Genomic DNA, 17,136 nt, shown 5'->3' with positions numbered 1-17,136 from the left:
AATGTATAAAATAAATATTTCCCTTAAAACTTTTTTACTGAGCCTCCTTATTTTTTTGCATCACAGTGGCACAGCAGGTAGCATTGCTGCCTCATAGCTCCAGGATAGTAGTTTGTTCACTTTTTATTAATTTTTCACTAACTTTTTATGTATTTAACTTTTTTTCCTCCTATTTGCTCCACTGCTTGGTCTTGCCTAATCCCACCCACTATCTCTGCCCTTGTCACTTAACAGCTAATTCATCTTTGCAAATCTGGTGTGGCATTGCGGCATTGGATTCTAACTCACGATCTTCCAGTAACAGGACAAATGCTGTTCTGTTGCACCAGCTGGGAGCCCCGAGTTCAATCCTAAGCTTATGGTATTGTCTGTGTATATTTTCTGTGCATGTGCATGTTTAGATGGATTGGTTATGCTCAGTAGCCACCAGGTTTGAATGTGTGTGTGCAGGATACTCTGTTATAGACTGGTGACCCATCCAAAATGTATTGCCACTTCAAGCTCACTTCAAGCATGAGTGTTTCTGGGATGGGCTCTGGATTCACTGCCATCCTGACAAGTGGTCACTGAGGAATGAATGAACTGATGAATGTTTATCTTAGTATTCAGTATTTTTCTCAGTTTTTTATTACTAGTTTTCTTAGTGTTTCAGGGGCTCTTGCAAAGATTCATTGTTTTATTAATTCCACAAAGTATCAGAAAACCTGGTTTGAGCCTTAAAGATTACATCCATGTCAACACTGAAATGGTTGTGGGACACAAAAAAAAACAATATTTTGCAATTGACCATCTCAGTGTCTGGATTTGAACCCTGTTAAAACATGTGGTCTGAATTGAAGCGAGAAGTCACATGCACAAACCTAAGAATATAAAAGAGCTCAAAATGTTCTGCAAGAACGAGTACAACAAGAGCCGTCATGTTCTATAAAACTTCTTTGATATGATTAAAAAGAAGGCAGGCCCAGAATTGCTGGCACTGTTGGTAAAGATGAGTAAAATAATTTAAATTGATCACAGTGGGAGATTTGCAGAAGATGATATCATTTTGGGGTAACCAAATTCAGATTTCTGTAAAGCTAAAGAATTCTGGTAAATAATTTCTATTGTTAAAATTGCCAAATAAAACTGGACTGTATTAAAGGGCCCAAAGCTACAATTAGATATCTCCATGGCAACAAACTATTCGATAGGTGTGCCAGAAGAAATCCTTTTCTTTCATCTAACCACAATTGTAAGCACCTGGAGTTTGTTAGACACTACACTAACTTTGACTGTGCACAAGATCTACGGACAAATGGAACAAAAATAGAGCTGTTTGTCAACAAACACTTAAAGTGAATTGGCATTAAAAGAAGGATAGTTGCACGGAATTAAATCACAATTAAATCGGCACTGTTTAGTTTGGTGGTGGATCTCTTATGGGTGGTTGTTTTTCCTCCAATGCCCTTGGAACTTGGCATGAACGACACCAAGAGATTAACATGAAAATCTGTCTGCCTTAGTCAAGAAGTTACAACTTGATTTTCCAACAGGACAATGATCAAAAACACATGTCCAAATCCAAACAAGGATGCTTTACTGACCACAGAAAAAGCTTTTTGGTGTGACCATCCAGGCCTTGCATTAAATCTCACTGAAAACCTGTGGGGAGAGCTGAAGAGTCCACAAAAGAGGACCTGGAGCATCAGAAGAGATTCCAAATAGAGGAGCAATCTCAGATGTTTCCTGCTCTGTATTTCTCTCATCAATGAGAAGACATTGTGCTACATCATTTTTTGTTTTTTATTAAGACATTTTCTCATCTTTTTTGACAATAATTCTGGAGCTTGCTGTATATATCTTTTAGAATATTGTAGAAAAATGTTGAGAAATGGCCTGCCCAATGATCAGCCACTGTTACTGTTAATTAGTGAACAAGGTTTAGATTTTCTCCATGTGGTCACCCCTCTGCTGGATATTACCAATTAACATTCCTGTTAAGCACATGAGTTTGGGGTTATCAGGCCAGCAGAGACATGTGCTTGGCCTCCAGAAATCCCTGCTTATGAACACCAGCTCTTGAGCATAAGAGAGGTAGATAACTTCATCACATCACATTCACAAAGCAAACAGAGAGCCCATGTGAATAGCTTGATGATGACCAGCTTGGACATGATAATTTTTTGTAACAACATCTGGAGGCGCTACCACTTCACTGTGGTTTAATGAGATGATTAAATCTAGTCTTGTCACAACTAGAGAAATGTTACCCGTTGCTTATATCCCACTGCAGTGCTGCTGCCTGTCCAGGCAATTTAATCGCCTGGAAATCAAAGTTACTAGACATGCAGAATGATACTAATTGCCATTTGGGGTTCCCTTTTCCCATATAATCTTTCTTTGGCTCACACGCACATATTCATCCAAAACAGTGAGGTTTCCAATGGGTTTATCAATCATCAAACCAAAATCTCACGGGACTCACCATTGATCCAGAGTAGCATTTTTGCAATGCTGCACTAATAACAAGACCACAGCCTCTATGGACAAGCATAGCAGTCATTATTCTGCAAATAATTTGAAACTGGTCCTAGCCACAAACCCCAGCTCTCCAATGAGCTTTTTGAAGAGAACAAGCCTGCCAGTCTGTTCGTTCCTGCCTCATCCCAGGAGAGAACAATTATACTAGTGTGATTACAAAGCCAAATAACTGAGTTCTATATTGTAATGGTGAAATCGTGTCTGGGCATGTTTAAAGGCAACAGCACAACCACATCAAAAGATTGAAATAAACTGGCCCTTCGGGCACAGCAAAGCAAAATGATAGAGGCTAGAATGCTTAATGCGGACATTTAAAAATATAGAAGGTAATTACATTTTAATTAGCAGCCAAAAATGTCTAAAACAGTTGTTTCTTCTGCAGCAGACACTCCACCATGGTTTTAATGGGTCACCATGTCCCAGTCCCGGTTACTGTCATGGAGATGTCACAATAAAATCTACAACCTAACATGCGGACAAACTAATAGTGGGTCACAAGCTAACAAGCATCCAGGAACTGAATCGTCAGATGTAACAAAGTCAAATCCTGAAATAAATGAGCAATGTCAACCATCTTCGGGAGAATGTGTTCATTGTGCTAAATATAGACTTCAATAAGCTGCTCTATGCTGCTACCTAGACAAACTGTACAACAGAAAAAGGTATTCGTGTCCCTGGTATAGATTATACAAGTCTCTAAAACTCAACATTTGATAAGTCCTTGTACCATGTGGAATGAAAAACTCGAAGAGGAAACTCTAATCAGGATACAAATCTTGTTCTTAAAGCAGTCACCTGTGTTTTCCTTTAATTTGTGAATGTAATTGTTTATCTATCAGAGGAGTAATGAAAGCCCTTCAGAACGCTATCTATCTATCTATCTATCTATCTATCTATCTATCTATCTATCTATCTATCTATCTATCTATCTATCTATCTATCTATCTTTTTTAAAATCAAGTATACCAGTTCATGTTATTTAGATTTAAGTAAGCACAAACGTGTAAAGACACACCTAATGTGTTTATATATGTTTTTTTTTTATTATACACAGATTTATGCAAATATATTGCAAACACATTTTTCGCATCTAAACAAAAGAACCATACGTTTGACAAAAAAGGCAAATAAACCACAATATTTCCATAAATATGTACAATATATTGCCAGTTTATTGCCAATAAGGTTTTGGGACACCCCTCCAAGTCAGGTGTTGTTTCTCAGGGGTTGGGCTTGGCCTCTTAGTTCCAGTGAAAGGAACTCTGAATGCTTCAGCACACCAAGACATTTTGGACAATTTCATGCTCCCAACTTTGTGGGAACAGTTTGGGGATGACCCCTTCCTGTTCCAACATGACTGTGCACCAGTGCACAAAGCAAGGTCCATAAAGACATGGATGGGAGAGTTTGGTGTGGAGGAACTTGACTGGCCTGCAGCATTAAGATTTCCTTTCACTGGAACTAGGGGGCCAAGCCCAACCCCCGAATTCAATGATTTGGAGGAGTGTCCCAAAACTTTTGGCAATATAGTGTATATATGTATACACACAGGTTTGTTTTTTTGTTTTTTTAATATTTTATTTCATTTTTGGGACTCAAAAAAGATTGATTGAATACAGTAGCAAAACAATTACAATAAATAGAATTCTGCTATATTAAAAATGAAAACAAAATTCATAATGATATTAATACTTATTTAATGTATTAATAAAAGGCTAAAATCACTGAGATTCATTTCTGACTGATTAGATAAGTGTGTGTGTGTGTGTGTGTGTGTGTGTGTGTGTACAGTTCCTAATAAAGTGCTCAGGGGGGATGACCCCTTCCTGTTCCAACATGACTGTACACCAGGGCACAAAGCAAGGTCCATAAAGACATGGATGAGTGAGTTTGGTGTGGAGGAACTTGACTGGCCTGCACAGAGTCCTGACCTCAACCTGACAGAACACCATTGGGATGAATTAGAGCGGAGACTGCAAGTCAGGCTATCTCGTCTAACATCAGTGCCTGACCTCACAAATGTGCTTCTAGAGGAATGGTCAAAAATTCCCATAAACACACTCCTAAATTGTGTGGAAAGCCTTGTGGAATCTGTTATAGCGGCAAAGGACGGGCCAACTCCATATTACATTCATGTGCATTTAAAGGCAGACGTCCCAAAACTTTTGGCAATATGGTGTATATGGGTGAAGTACAGGAAAAAAAAACTTTGGAATTCAGTAGTCATGTTTATTTATAAGAACTTAGTGAGAACTCTCTTCCAAGTTACTTTCACTTCATCTCCCACAGAACATTCCTTCTTCGATGCCTGCCTTCAGGTCTCCTTTTTTAAAAGCAAACAAATAAAAAAAAAAACCCTCATTCAGCTTTCAGCCTACATTAATAACACAGACACTTTATCTGTTTCTCTGTCTGCCTGTCTGCCTGTGCTGTTTGCTTATTTATGTTAAGTTGACATTAAAGTGCATGTTTAAGGGTCTACAAAAACTGTCAGTTGTTTAACCCCATAAACAAACAAAGCTTGCTTGTAATGTGAACTGTACTGTTACATACATACTGTATCTTTAGTGACCCCTAAACATTCAATTACTCTGAATAAGAATTTTGGAAACAAACTCTTATCTGTTATTATTTGCCACTTAGCTTTATAGACTAGCACGCGCGATTCTTTTGCTGTCCTCGTGAGGAGGATATTAATGCAGATAATTACTGTAAAGCTACACCTTATTATACAGTTCGGTTATTTTAGTTTTGTACACACACACACACTATCAGTATCGACACTAAACACCGATCCTGTCCAATGAGGGAGAGAGACGGAGCAGAAGCGACCTCTCCCACCGCCCACATCCACATTATTATCCCTGACAATCGGATGCTGCAGCAGATACACTGCATTGCTCTTACCCGAGCTGCTTCAACTTCCAGCAAATAAAAACAAAACAATATTAAAAACGGAGTTTGCGGTAACTACGAGGTTTGGATTTAAATCTACATTTTGAACTTTTACGGAGGGGAGTGCTTCATTCCCTCCCTTCCTAAAGAGTCATAAAGAATAGAGAACAGGTACAGCGCGCGCAGGATGGAAAAGCAGATATGTTAAAAGTACAACGCAGGACTGCTGAACTAGTGTTGTGTTAAGAGACAGAAGAAAACTATTTGCTTTTCCTGAGATGCTGAAGCTGCGTAAAGTCGCGAGGTCGGGAAGTAGCGGACCTGAGAGAGCGCAGGGGATCTGCCTGCCTTTCATTTTGCCGCTGCTCATGTTCACACCGACCGTGGACTCGTCCTGGTGGTGAGCGCTTTTTCATTTCCTCTTAACCAAATCTAGAGCCAGAGGTCAGTGCACTTGCTAACGGGCATTTTCTGTAGTGTGGAATTATTCAGTTGTTTTCATAGGAATACACAAGTTTCAAAACTGTGCCTTCCCTTGTCCTGTGCTGGTGTGGTTTCTTCAAATGTAGTTTTTTTTAATACACACCTTTAGTGTGTATCTTTTACATGGTGATACATTATTTAAAGACACATAACTGAACCTTAAAGATCACTCCTGTACCTTTATTGAGCTTTAAGATTCAAGATTCGAAGAAGTTTATTAATCCCAGGCATTAATTGCTGAGCCATGTTACTACAGTTGCTCTAATAAAAGTAGAAGAGAGAAAGAAATATATACTATATACAAGGAGAAAACTGAAGAAAAACAAACAAGTATAAAGAAAGCGTAAAACAGAATAATTAAGTACAGATACTGAGGATTAAGAGGGGTTTTTTTTTCAGGTGGTAGAAAAGAAGTATGTTCAACGCTAGTGAAAATGTAGTGTACATTTAAGTGCCCTATTTTTCTTGGAGAGAGTAAAGCTAGGAACATTTGGACAAATCATAAGACGTTTAAAAGTCAAAGTCAATCTTCAATGCTTAAGTATGTCTAAAATGGAATGGCAAAGTGAAAATACACAGTTAAAAACAGTATAGATAAATAGTTTATAATCTAGATATACTGTCAGAAATAGATTACCAAACTGTAGGCCAACGTTTCATGGTCTCCGGGGTGGTAACATTATTGGTATCGAAGGTTAAAAATTTTCTACCTATAGTATAGGTTGTTTGCTTGTGTACTTTTAATTATCGGTGGTCCTTAAGATTCACATAAATACCTTAAATTATTTTATATTTAATGGTAAGAGGTGTATTAATGATGTATGTTTGATAGTACTAACCAAATAACAAAGAAAAGAATGAAAATTAAAAGGAGTAGAAAATCTGGTACCTTTATGAAAATGTGAATATGTGAATATATGAACATCTACAGGATATATCCAATGTTCAAACTGTCACAAAAAATCACAGATCACATTGATGTAGATAAATCTCAATATTAATAAGTATCAGTAAGAAATCACTTAAATATGCAGCACTGGCGTAATTATGTGTCAGATACAAATATTCAAGAAGGATTTTTACATCGCGCAAGTGTGATTACTTTATCAAAGAAAATTTATGCTAAAATCTGATTAAATCTGAATCTGAAATCTGTATCTGAAATCTGATAAAAACTACAAAGATCTTTCAAAAAAAAAGTTGCTTACTTTCTAACAACCAAGTGAATAACCATGAGTTTAATATTAATCTAAACCCTTCACTGAATAGAATATAAACTTAATCTAACTGTGGTCTGTTAATCACACGTCTGCAGTGATGGCACAGAAAACAGGGAGTGTTGTGTTATAGAGTACTAAAGAAATAAATTTCTTATAGGTTTATATTGAATATGTCCTTTTTTTGCAAATAAAGTCCCACAAACACTATATAAATTGTTCTGGGTTTTTGCTACTATCAAGTTAGGAAAGGCGGTCAGATTACATGTCTTATGTATAATAAATCACAGTGGAAAAATACAAGGCAGGAGTCCTTGAAATTGAATTACTGTAATGTGTTAGGGTGGCAAAGTGGTGCAATGTTTAGTGGTTAGTGGTTATTGTTGCTGCCGCACAGGTTGAGGGTCTGCAGTTTGATCCTGAGCTCAGTCTGTGCAATGTGACACTTTTACATGTTTGGCTTATGTCTGTGTGGGTTTCCTCCTACCTACCTAAAAAAAACTTAATAGATTGATTGGCTATGTTTAATTGGCCCTAGAAGTGAATGAGTGTACAAATGTTTGTTGGACTGGTGTCCTATCAAGGGTGTATTCCTACCACTGACTCTGTGTTTCTGGGCTCCAGATCCACTAACGCTGACCAGTTACTGAATGAAGCATTTACTGAAAGAATGAATGAATGAATGAATGAGTGAATGAATGAATATATGTGTTAGCTAGTGAGACCAAGCTGGATATTTCAGCAGGGTGTAGTATTAGTATAAATATATATTTTTTTAAATTCCAGAAATCGGCATAGATCCATAATGTATATATCCCATAAAATATCCAATAAACTTAATTAATTGCTATTATTTTATTTTATTATTTTATTAGCTAATTAGGTTGCTAGCAAACTATTTAATAATATTTAACAACTTTTTAAAAAATCAAGCTTGCTTGTAGGCAAAGTATTTTGTTAAATAATGGAATAATGGAATAATTCGGTACGCTTCCTCTCAGCCAATTTTGTCAAAGCCCTACAGGAGGATAACCAATTAATTTAATTCTTCTGAAGCAGAGCTGCCTTTAGAGCTACACTGACTGGTGATATTGAACATGACCATTTGACAATTTTGTTCAGGGCCACAGACTTTGTTTCACAAAATAGATGTGATGAAACATTGGTAGATTCCTCAATTAAACGTTTCTCTCTGTCACTAATTGAGAGATCCATGGGCATTCCATCACATCTCAGTGGTAGCAATATCAACATAGCCCAACATCTCACCACGCTTTTGGCCGATTGCTTCGCGGCCTACAGCTGTGTCAACAACAGAAAGTCTCAGTAGTCTGCCCAATTTTAGATACTTGCCCCCAACCAATGTGAATGTCCCCTTTCTCAACCAAACAGACAACAACACTGTACCTGTATCTTTGTAGCTGTGCTGAAATTACTAGTTGGGTCCTGCTGCTTCATATAAGGTACTGGGGATCTGGCAGTATGAAGTTTAGCCAGTAAGACAGCTATGGCTGTGCGCCCACAGCCACAAAAACCATAGTGATAAATATCTCTCCTTTCCTACAGTAATTTATGCAGTTATGGGGATTGTTGTCATCATAGTAATCAATTCACACACAGTGCTTTTCTGGCTTGCAAGCATTAGTCTTTCCCAAACCCAGACACATGTGGCTGATAAGTCTTTTGCTGTGGAGAAACTGTGTGTGTGTGTGTCTGTGTCTGTGTCTGTGTGTGTGTGTGTGTGTGTGTGTGTGTGTGAAGGATAAATAGGGCAGCTCTGTAAAGCAAGGCCTCCCTGGTTGTTGGTGAGAAGGGTCTTGCGCAGCATGTGTATGTGTGTGAATAAAGAGAGGGACGTCCATAACAGGAGTGGAAACTAAACACTGTGTACATCTGAGCACTGTCGCACAAACTTGGTTACAATTGATTGGCTAATGAGATCCAGGAAGAACGGCATAAACCTTACAGTGTGTGTGTGTGTGTGCACGTGCGCGTGTGTGTGTGTGTGTGCATTAGATATGAATCAAAGAGGCCAGTCAGAGGATACTGTAATCCCCATTCTGCTGCCTATGGACTACATTAAAAAATATTAATAATCCAGACAGGACACAATGAAGTGTACTACAGCAGTATAATCTATTAGAAATGTACTGTGTTAGAAAAGTTTAATCTTTTAAAGCAAACTTGTACTCTAAAGTCTTGTCCCTCTGGAGCAATACTTAAATATATATATTTGTCGTAAATGTATATTTTTGTCTAAGCTGCTATAACAAAAGAATTTGCCTCATGGGACCAATAAAGTGTATGTGTCTATCTATCTATCTATCTATCTATCTATCTATCTATCTATCTATCTATCTATCTATCTATCTATCTATCTATCTATCTATCTATCTATCTATCTATCTATCTATCTATCTATCTATCTATCTATCTATCTATCTATCTATTTTAGCATCTATGATGATTTTTAGCTTTTGAATGATCAACTCTTTACTGTAACTGACTCAGCTGCTTATTAAATCCCCCATGTGCTTAATCCATTGTTACAGCATTATAACAATACAGTGGTTGATCATGTAGATCTCTAGATCCACATATCTTTTGTGATACTCTCCTTCCACAGGTACATTGGTGCACTTGGCACGCGAGTCATATGTGACAACATTCCTGGCCTGGTCAACGAGCAGCGGCAGTTGTGCCAGAGACACCCAGACTTAATGCAGTCAATTGGAGAGGGAGCTAAGGAATGGATTCGCGAGTGTCAACACCAGTTCCAGCACCATCGCTGGAACTGCAGCACACTGGAACGTGACCACACCGTCTTTGGCCGTGTCATGCTGCGAAGTGCGTCCAACATTTACATACAGTGCACTTACATAACACATTAATAACATTACACATTAATAAGACATTAATTACAGTGACATAAGTAATCTATTTAGGAATGTGTTCAATATTGCTTATAAGTAGGTCATACCAGAATAAGAAGGAGTAAAAAAAAGGCATCACGAAATCTCAGATTTCCAGAAAGGGCAGGAGTCTGAAAGAGAGTGGATATTCTCCAAATACAAGGGGGATCTGCACAGCCGATGTATAAACAGTAATAGGAGATGTAAATATTTGTGAAGATGACTCTGGCAGACAGACAAAACTGCTCACTTTGACATATCACCCTCTGTTTTGGCTAAGTGCATAAGCGGGAGGATGAAAAATGAGGGGAATAGGGGTCATCGTGTTCTCCACAGAATGAAAAAAACACACCTCAAGGCTATGAGTGCAGTCATCCAGACACTGAAGGTGAGGGAGCATTGGTCTGGATCAGTATGAGGGTAGGAAGCTCCAGGGTGGCCTTCCACACTTGAATAGGCCCAGCATGTCAAGAGCTAAAACCTGAGAGGATGATGTTAATGTGATGATCCATCACACCATCACACCTGTTTCAATGAAAGGAACTGTATCTATGCTGATACCTAGTTAAGTTTTAAAGTAATACTGAATGTTCTTTTTTATCTGATTCACAGCTGATAAGCTGATCATTTTGTTCTGATCTTGGCAGGTAGCCGTGAGGCAGCATTTGTATATGCAATCTCCTCTGCTGGAGTGGTGTATGCAATCACTCGAGCATGCAGCCAGGGGGAGCTCAGGAGCTGCAGTTGTGACACCCACAAGAGAAGAAGAGCGCATGATGAAATGGGAGACTTTGACTGGGGTGGCTGTAGCGATAACGTGAATTATGGTATCAAGTTCGCCAAAGCCTTTGTGGATGCCAGGGAGAGAATGGTAAAAGACGCCCGAGCACTGATGAACCTTCACAACAACCGCTGTGGTAGAATGGTGAGGATGCACCAGTAGGAATGAAAATTTTGCATAATTGTGGTTATTCAGGAGATGATTGGTTAATTGAGCACTGTCTGTTGGCAAACACACTAAAAGATGTGCTTCTTCTCTGCCCTACATTACAACAAACCCCATACACACTTCATTAGACTTCCCACAGGTTGTCTAAATGACTGAATAAAACTTACTTACACTACCAGTGTGATAATATGGTTAAAGATAAAGCCAGTTCTAGTTCTTTTTTTCTTATGGAGTTTCTCAACCATTATTCTTCTCAGGCAGTGAAGCGCTTCATGAAGCTGGAATGCAAGTGTCATGGCGTCAGTGGTTCATGCGCTCTTCGGACATGTTGGCTTGCTATGTCTGATTTCCGGCAAACAGGAGATTACTTGAGGAAAAAGTACAACACAGCGGTGGAGGTCACAATGAACCAGGATGGCACAGGGTTTATGGCTGCAGACAGGAACTTCAAAGGTACAACCAAAAACGAGTTGGTGTACGTGGAAAACTCTCCAGACTATTGCCTCATGGACCGAACAGCAGGTGGGTGAATAGTCACACTTGAAATTATGTGATTTAATGGAAAAAAGAGGAGATTATAAACATTGGATGATTGTAAAAGAATGTTAGAACATGGTGATCTTTCTCAAATATCTTATTTTTGGACATAAGTTTGGTTGAAAGGCCAAAAAGCAAACACAATCGCATTTTAATTATATACTCTTAAACACCCTGTCCATATCAGTGACATGAGTAATGACACTCACAAGCTGGTTGGAGAACAGTGGATGGTTCATTATCCTATATCTGTTTCTTCATGTTTGTTTCAGGTTCTCTGGGCACAGCAGGGAGGGTGTGCAATAAATCATCCAAGGGCATGGACGGCTGTGAAGTTATGTGCTGTGGTCGTGGATATGACACCACGCGGGTTAAACGGGTCACTAAGTGCGAGTGCAGATTCAAGTGGTGCTGCTCAGTGGAGTGCCAAGACTGTGAAGACACTGTGGATGTGCATACTTGCAAACCACATAAACGCCCAGATTGGCTAGATCTTACTTGACTTCTGTGGGTGTGGCCAATTCTTTTAAAATATTCTCTTCTCAGGACTCCCAAGTGGACCAAAGAATCATAGGATGCATGGTCCTGGCTTGCTGGTTTCTGTCTACAGAATGTTAATCCTTGTTTGACTTCCATGGCAACAGTGCAGAAGTAAAACTGTTCTTCATTCTGGAGCATTGCTAGTCTTTGGACAACAAAAGAAAAAAAGGATTTAATATTTGTTTTTTCTCTGATGTTGTCATGGTTTAATCACCTTGGATAAGAGCATAGAAACTGCTATACGCTGCTTTAAAAATGTACAGAAAAGAAACTATTTGACCATTTGTTTGACAAGAACTTCTTTTAGTATTTGCTGTGGACTCAGTGCACTCAGTGCATCATGAATATTATCTGCAACAACTGCCTAAAAACAGATGAGTTCTTACTCAAATTGAATTGTCTGAAAGCATACCCCTCTGTGAGATTTGCACAACAACAAAATCAAATCTACACAAGGAGGTCATACTGTTGTTGAACGTGGAAAGACGCGGCATTAAACATGGTACAATGCTATAGTTATGTTTCTTTAAAATTCTTTCCATTTTAATATATTTGACTTGGACAAAAAGAGAAAGATCAAATTCCTTCTAAACCCTATTGTCATTATGCATTATATAAGATGATGGTATTTTAAACTTTTGTTATTGAAACTGAATATCTTAGCACTTAAGCATAATTTTACATGTAAGCACTTTTTGTGAGGGTTTGGATACGACCGGGTTTGGATACGACTTTGGATACGATTCTCTCAAAAACTGAGTATTGTTTACAAGGAATGAAATAAAAAGAAAACCAAACAAACAAGCTTACGTACAATTAAAATATCATTTCATTTAATGTACGTGTACTATTACTGTAGAGATGGACCAATCTGACAGTCTGCACCGATCTGAGTTTCAGTTTTGGAGCTTAATACTGTCCTGAAACATTGGATTGATAATGCACTGGATTTGATACATTTTCCATTTCAAGTGGTGGATGTGTGCGGTGTTGACTGACATGACACAGAATCTGGAAGCGAATACAGGACACAGCTTATTCTAAAGCATGTTGCCATCAAGCCTCACATAACTTGGCAGCAGAATCTTGCAGATATACTCGGCTACTAAGAGGATATCAGTAATGGAGCAGCATTGAATATTGGACAATATTCAGTGCTCTGAATCATATCAGTATCATATCACAAATGGAAAAAGTGGGATCATTCCATCCTTTAGAGTAGAGTCTATCCTCCGATCCTCTGCTGTTTAAGCTTGTACAGCATGTTACATTTTAACTTTCACGTGTTAGTATGCTGTTTCCTAGCAACACTAGACATTAGGTGGCCAAGCAACACAGGCTATTAACTATACTACATAGCAGTTGTTGCTAAATCATGCGTATTTGTCTTAAAATCAAAGTGATTATTTACCCTCTGAAAAGTCTCACCGGTAATCTTTAGGTCCTCATGCTAAACTAAATGTGATACTAAATGTCAAATCATTACCATATAAAAATATAGCGTACCATGCTTGAGTAGTAAAAATAGCCAGGACAGCATGGCTAGCATTCATTTTGCTACGCCAAACCTTCTGTTTCTAAATTTGTTATTAAGATGGATGAGTGGAGACAGAGCTTTGGCATACTGCTGGGATAACGCATGTCCAAAATGCCACTTCCATTAATCTAAAGCAACCTGAACCTTTGTCATGTACAGAATAAGGAAATTTGTGCAGTTCTGGGTTTAAAAAAGAAAGAAAAGAAGATAAAGAAGAAAAAGAAAAAGATACAACAAAATTTTATGGTTCAGAAAATAGTCTTCCTAAGCTCGATTATATATAGCTTAATAATTTTGCTTTCAGGGTTTTATCCAAAGATGTCTTTTTTTCCATTCTCTGCTAAGACCCATGTCAGATTATGCTTTCTGGCATTCAACAGCGCTATCTTTCACCTTTTCTCACCAGAGGAAAAGATTATGTGTTGAGAAATACTTCTGGAAAACATGTCAGTGTGTTTACTTTAAAACATTGTTCAATAGCCCACATGATACTGTACGGGTAATGTTGAAATTTATACGTGTTCTTAAACAAAACGCTCTAGCATTTGAATTAGCATACTAATCTCAAAAAACTGGTTGAAAGCTTGGTTCTTGAATGTCATTTTAGTTTCCTGAGGCAAGTGGCATTAACAATGGTTGATTAAAGGGATAATAAACATAAACACTACATGACCATTTTCACACAGTGCCAAGTGTGTGTGGTCCCAGTAACTGCTTTTGTTTGGAGTCATGTGCTCTAGATAATGATCTTGTCAGGCTGAAAACATTCCAGCTGTTTTCATTTCAGCCAAATATAACATTCTGTTATTTATTTCTCTTTTTCATGACGAGTTTGAGGTAGTTCTTTCAGAGTTGGCTCATGAACACTTATGGAATAGTATGTATGCTACCATTTTATTAGTGCAGAAGATAAATGGCAAGTCAAAGTCTTACAAGGAGAATATCACTCTTGCTGTTAAAATTTATGTAACATTTGACTTTGGCTAAATTTAAGATGTTATTTAACTCGATATATTTACAAAATGTGGTACAGGAATCATAGTCATAGACCAAATATGTAAAGCAGTTTTTGCCCTTGTGTATGTACTCTGTACAGGTCATTTTTTTGCATGTTAGTCATATGCACACAGGTAGGACATTTGGGGGATTCTGTGTTTCTCTTTGCCCTGAGGCGAGATTTATAGTGGAGTTAAGTGTACATGACGTTTGTGTTAGGGGGTGCATAAATGAAGGGTTTGGAGGTTTAGCACTGTGGCAGGCCAAGCTTGCCAGACTCATGGTATGGGATTAACATAACATGACATAACATTAACCAGTGAGTCAGCTGGTAAAAATGAAGCTCTTCTTTCAGAGTTAATGACCATTTGGGTGCTACAGCCAGGGAGAATCAGAGATCTTTACTTTTCTTATTTATATGAAATGGCTTTGATTGTGTTTAAGGATTAAGAGTGGTCTGGTGATACATTTGATTGAATTGGCCACTGATCTGAAAGCAGTTTGAAGAGTTTAGGGCATGGGTATCCAATCCTATCCGTAAAGGGCCGGTATGGGTGCAGGTTTTCATTCCAACTAAGCAGAAGCTACACCTGAGTCTCCTGAACATCAAGATCAACTGAGTAAACAAGTGGCATCAGGTGGGACTTCTGCTTGATTGGTATGAAAACCTTTAGGAATAAGATTGGACACGCCCGATTCAGGGTTTTCATTTCTTGTCCTAAGTGTCCCACTGTCATGTAGGTTTATGTTTTGAAAGAATACTTTTTAATGGAACGCTTGATAACTACCAGCTCTATGACTGATGCCTGTGCTGGTGTGTAACACTTGCTGTGCGTCCTCACCAAAAACCACAGGTCATCCAGAAAACATCTGACCTTTTTGTCCACATTACAGTGTTCAGTCTCACTGTGACCTTAGAGAAGAACCAAAGTAGTTCATCATCAGCATGACTGCATGCGGACATGTGGATATTATTACTCTTGCCAGTCAGATTCAGGTGTCTGTTGAGATGCTAGGAATGATGATGGCATTCACATTGGTAATCCCACTAAGCTTGCTGTAGCTATGGGCCTTCCCCGAGAGAATGCACTCTCAAGGAAGCACATATGCCAGCTACTACATCCAGAGGTAGGACAAATTATAAATGGTTTGGAAAGGTGAATGTGGCTCTTTTCACCAGTGACAAATCAACACCTTAAATAGCCCGTTGTGGATCTCCACTAGGACAGGATACCTATTCCTTTCTTCCACTACTTCTGATTCTTCCCATATTGCTAGTGGTCTTGAAATGGCCAGGAAGACCTTGAATCCCATGGTTCCTTTCAGTAATAGTTGGATCACCTTAGTGGTTTCCTCCTTTAGCAGATCTGCCATCTTATATGGATGCTGAGAACTGGTACTCTCAGTGAAATCACCAGCTGTGGACAGCCATCTGGGACACAGGTCTTAATTGCCCAGCAATGGAAGCTGTTCTACAAATGATGCTCCCCTCATTAGCTGTTTTCTGCACATTGCTTCCTTCCAAGATTCTGACTTTCCTTCAAGTCCCCACCTGCTCTAAATGTATATGTGGCAGTCACTGAGTGCCCCACCAAAACGTGAATGGTGTCTATTTACACCGAGGAAATTCTAGGGACTGTGGGGACCTAAGGCAGGAAAAAGTGAGAGCCTACATGATTTTTATGAAGCTTCAATACAATAAGTCACCTACAGTATAACTTTCTGAATGTGTTGGTGTTACATTTTGTACACTAGATGTAGTGCTAGATCAACCTCCTCAATTAAACATTCATCATAAATCATTTCATCACAACAGAACTCTTTTATGACTTTTATAGTTTGTATGTAAAAAAATCTAAGACAATAATAAAGATCTAAATCATCCAACTCCTCGCTAGCTGCTTGTTCTAATTTTCCTTTCTGGCTTTCAGACAAGCATGTACTCTTCGCTTTGAAAAGTGTGATAATTCAAAATAACTTCCCACAAGTCACACACATTAGATAGTTGGGGCCCTGTTTAGGATGATTCCAAGTATAGAACTGTACGTTACACATCAGTGGATTTTGGGGAAGATTTAAGATTTAACATTTTTATAAACCAAATATATCAATCAGGCATAACATTTTGTCCACTGCCAGGTGAAGTGAATAACTCTGATTATCTCCTCATCATGGCACCTGTTAGTGGGTGGGATATATTAGGCAGCAGGTGAACATTTTGTCCTCAAAGTTGATGTGTTAGAAGCAGGAAAAATGGGCAAGCGTAAGGATTTGAGCGAGTTTGACAAGGGCCAAATTGTGACGGTTAGACCACTGGATCAGATCATCTCCAAAACTGCAGCTCTTGTGGATCAGTATCTATCAAAAAGTGGTCCAAGGAAGGAACAGTGGTGAACCGGCGACAGGGTCATGGACGGCCAAGGCTCACTGATGCACGTGGGGAGTGACGGCTGGCCCGTGTGATCCGAACCAACAGACGAGCTACTGTTGCTCAAATTGCTGAAGAAGTAAATGCTGGTTCTGATAGAAAGGTGTCAGAATACACAGTGC

At 38.7% G+C, this 17,136-nt stretch overlaps 1 protein-coding gene across 1 annotated transcript; it reads left to right on the top strand.

Annotated features, from left to right (window-relative positions):
* The first annotated feature begins 5,391 nt into the window (after positions 1-5,391).
* Positions 5,392-16,423, top strand: wnt2ba (wingless-type MMTV integration site family, member 2Ba). Its single transcript, XM_058402024.1, has 5 exons — positions 5,392-5,815; positions 9,742-9,962; positions 10,675-10,952; positions 11,234-11,498; positions 11,786-16,423. Exons 1-5 carry the CDS (start codon positions 5,694-5,696, stop codon positions 12,013-12,015), a joined length of 1,116 nt encoding a protein of 371 aa, XP_058258007.1. The 5' UTR covers positions 5,392-5,693; the 3' UTR covers positions 12,016-16,423.
* Positions 16,424-17,136: the final 713 nt, after the last annotated feature.

The sequence above is a fragment of the Hemibagrus wyckioides genome, linkage group LG11 (genome assembly GCF_019097595.1).
Source record: "Hemibagrus wyckioides isolate EC202008001 linkage group LG11, SWU_Hwy_1.0, whole genome shotgun sequence".
NCBI classification, from domain to species: domain Eukaryota; kingdom Metazoa; phylum Chordata; class Actinopteri; order Siluriformes; family Bagridae; genus Hemibagrus; species Hemibagrus wyckioides.
This window is presented reverse-complemented; position numbering and strand designations above follow the sequence as displayed.

Bases quoted from the DNA above. Each gene is read 5' to 3' on its own strand.
- wnt2ba (XM_058402024.1), top strand. From the start codon at position 5,694: ATGCTGAAGCTGCGTAAAGTCGCGAGGTCGGGAAGTAGCGGACCTGAG. The intron at 5,816-9,741 runs GTGAGCGCTTTT...CTCCTTCCACAG, and splicing joins ACCGTGGACTCGTCCTGGTG to GTACATTGGTGCACTTGGCA. The intron at 10,953-11,233 runs GTGAGGATGCAC...TATTCTTCTCAG, and splicing joins ACAACCGCTGTGGTAGAATG to GCAGTGAAGCGCTTCATGAA.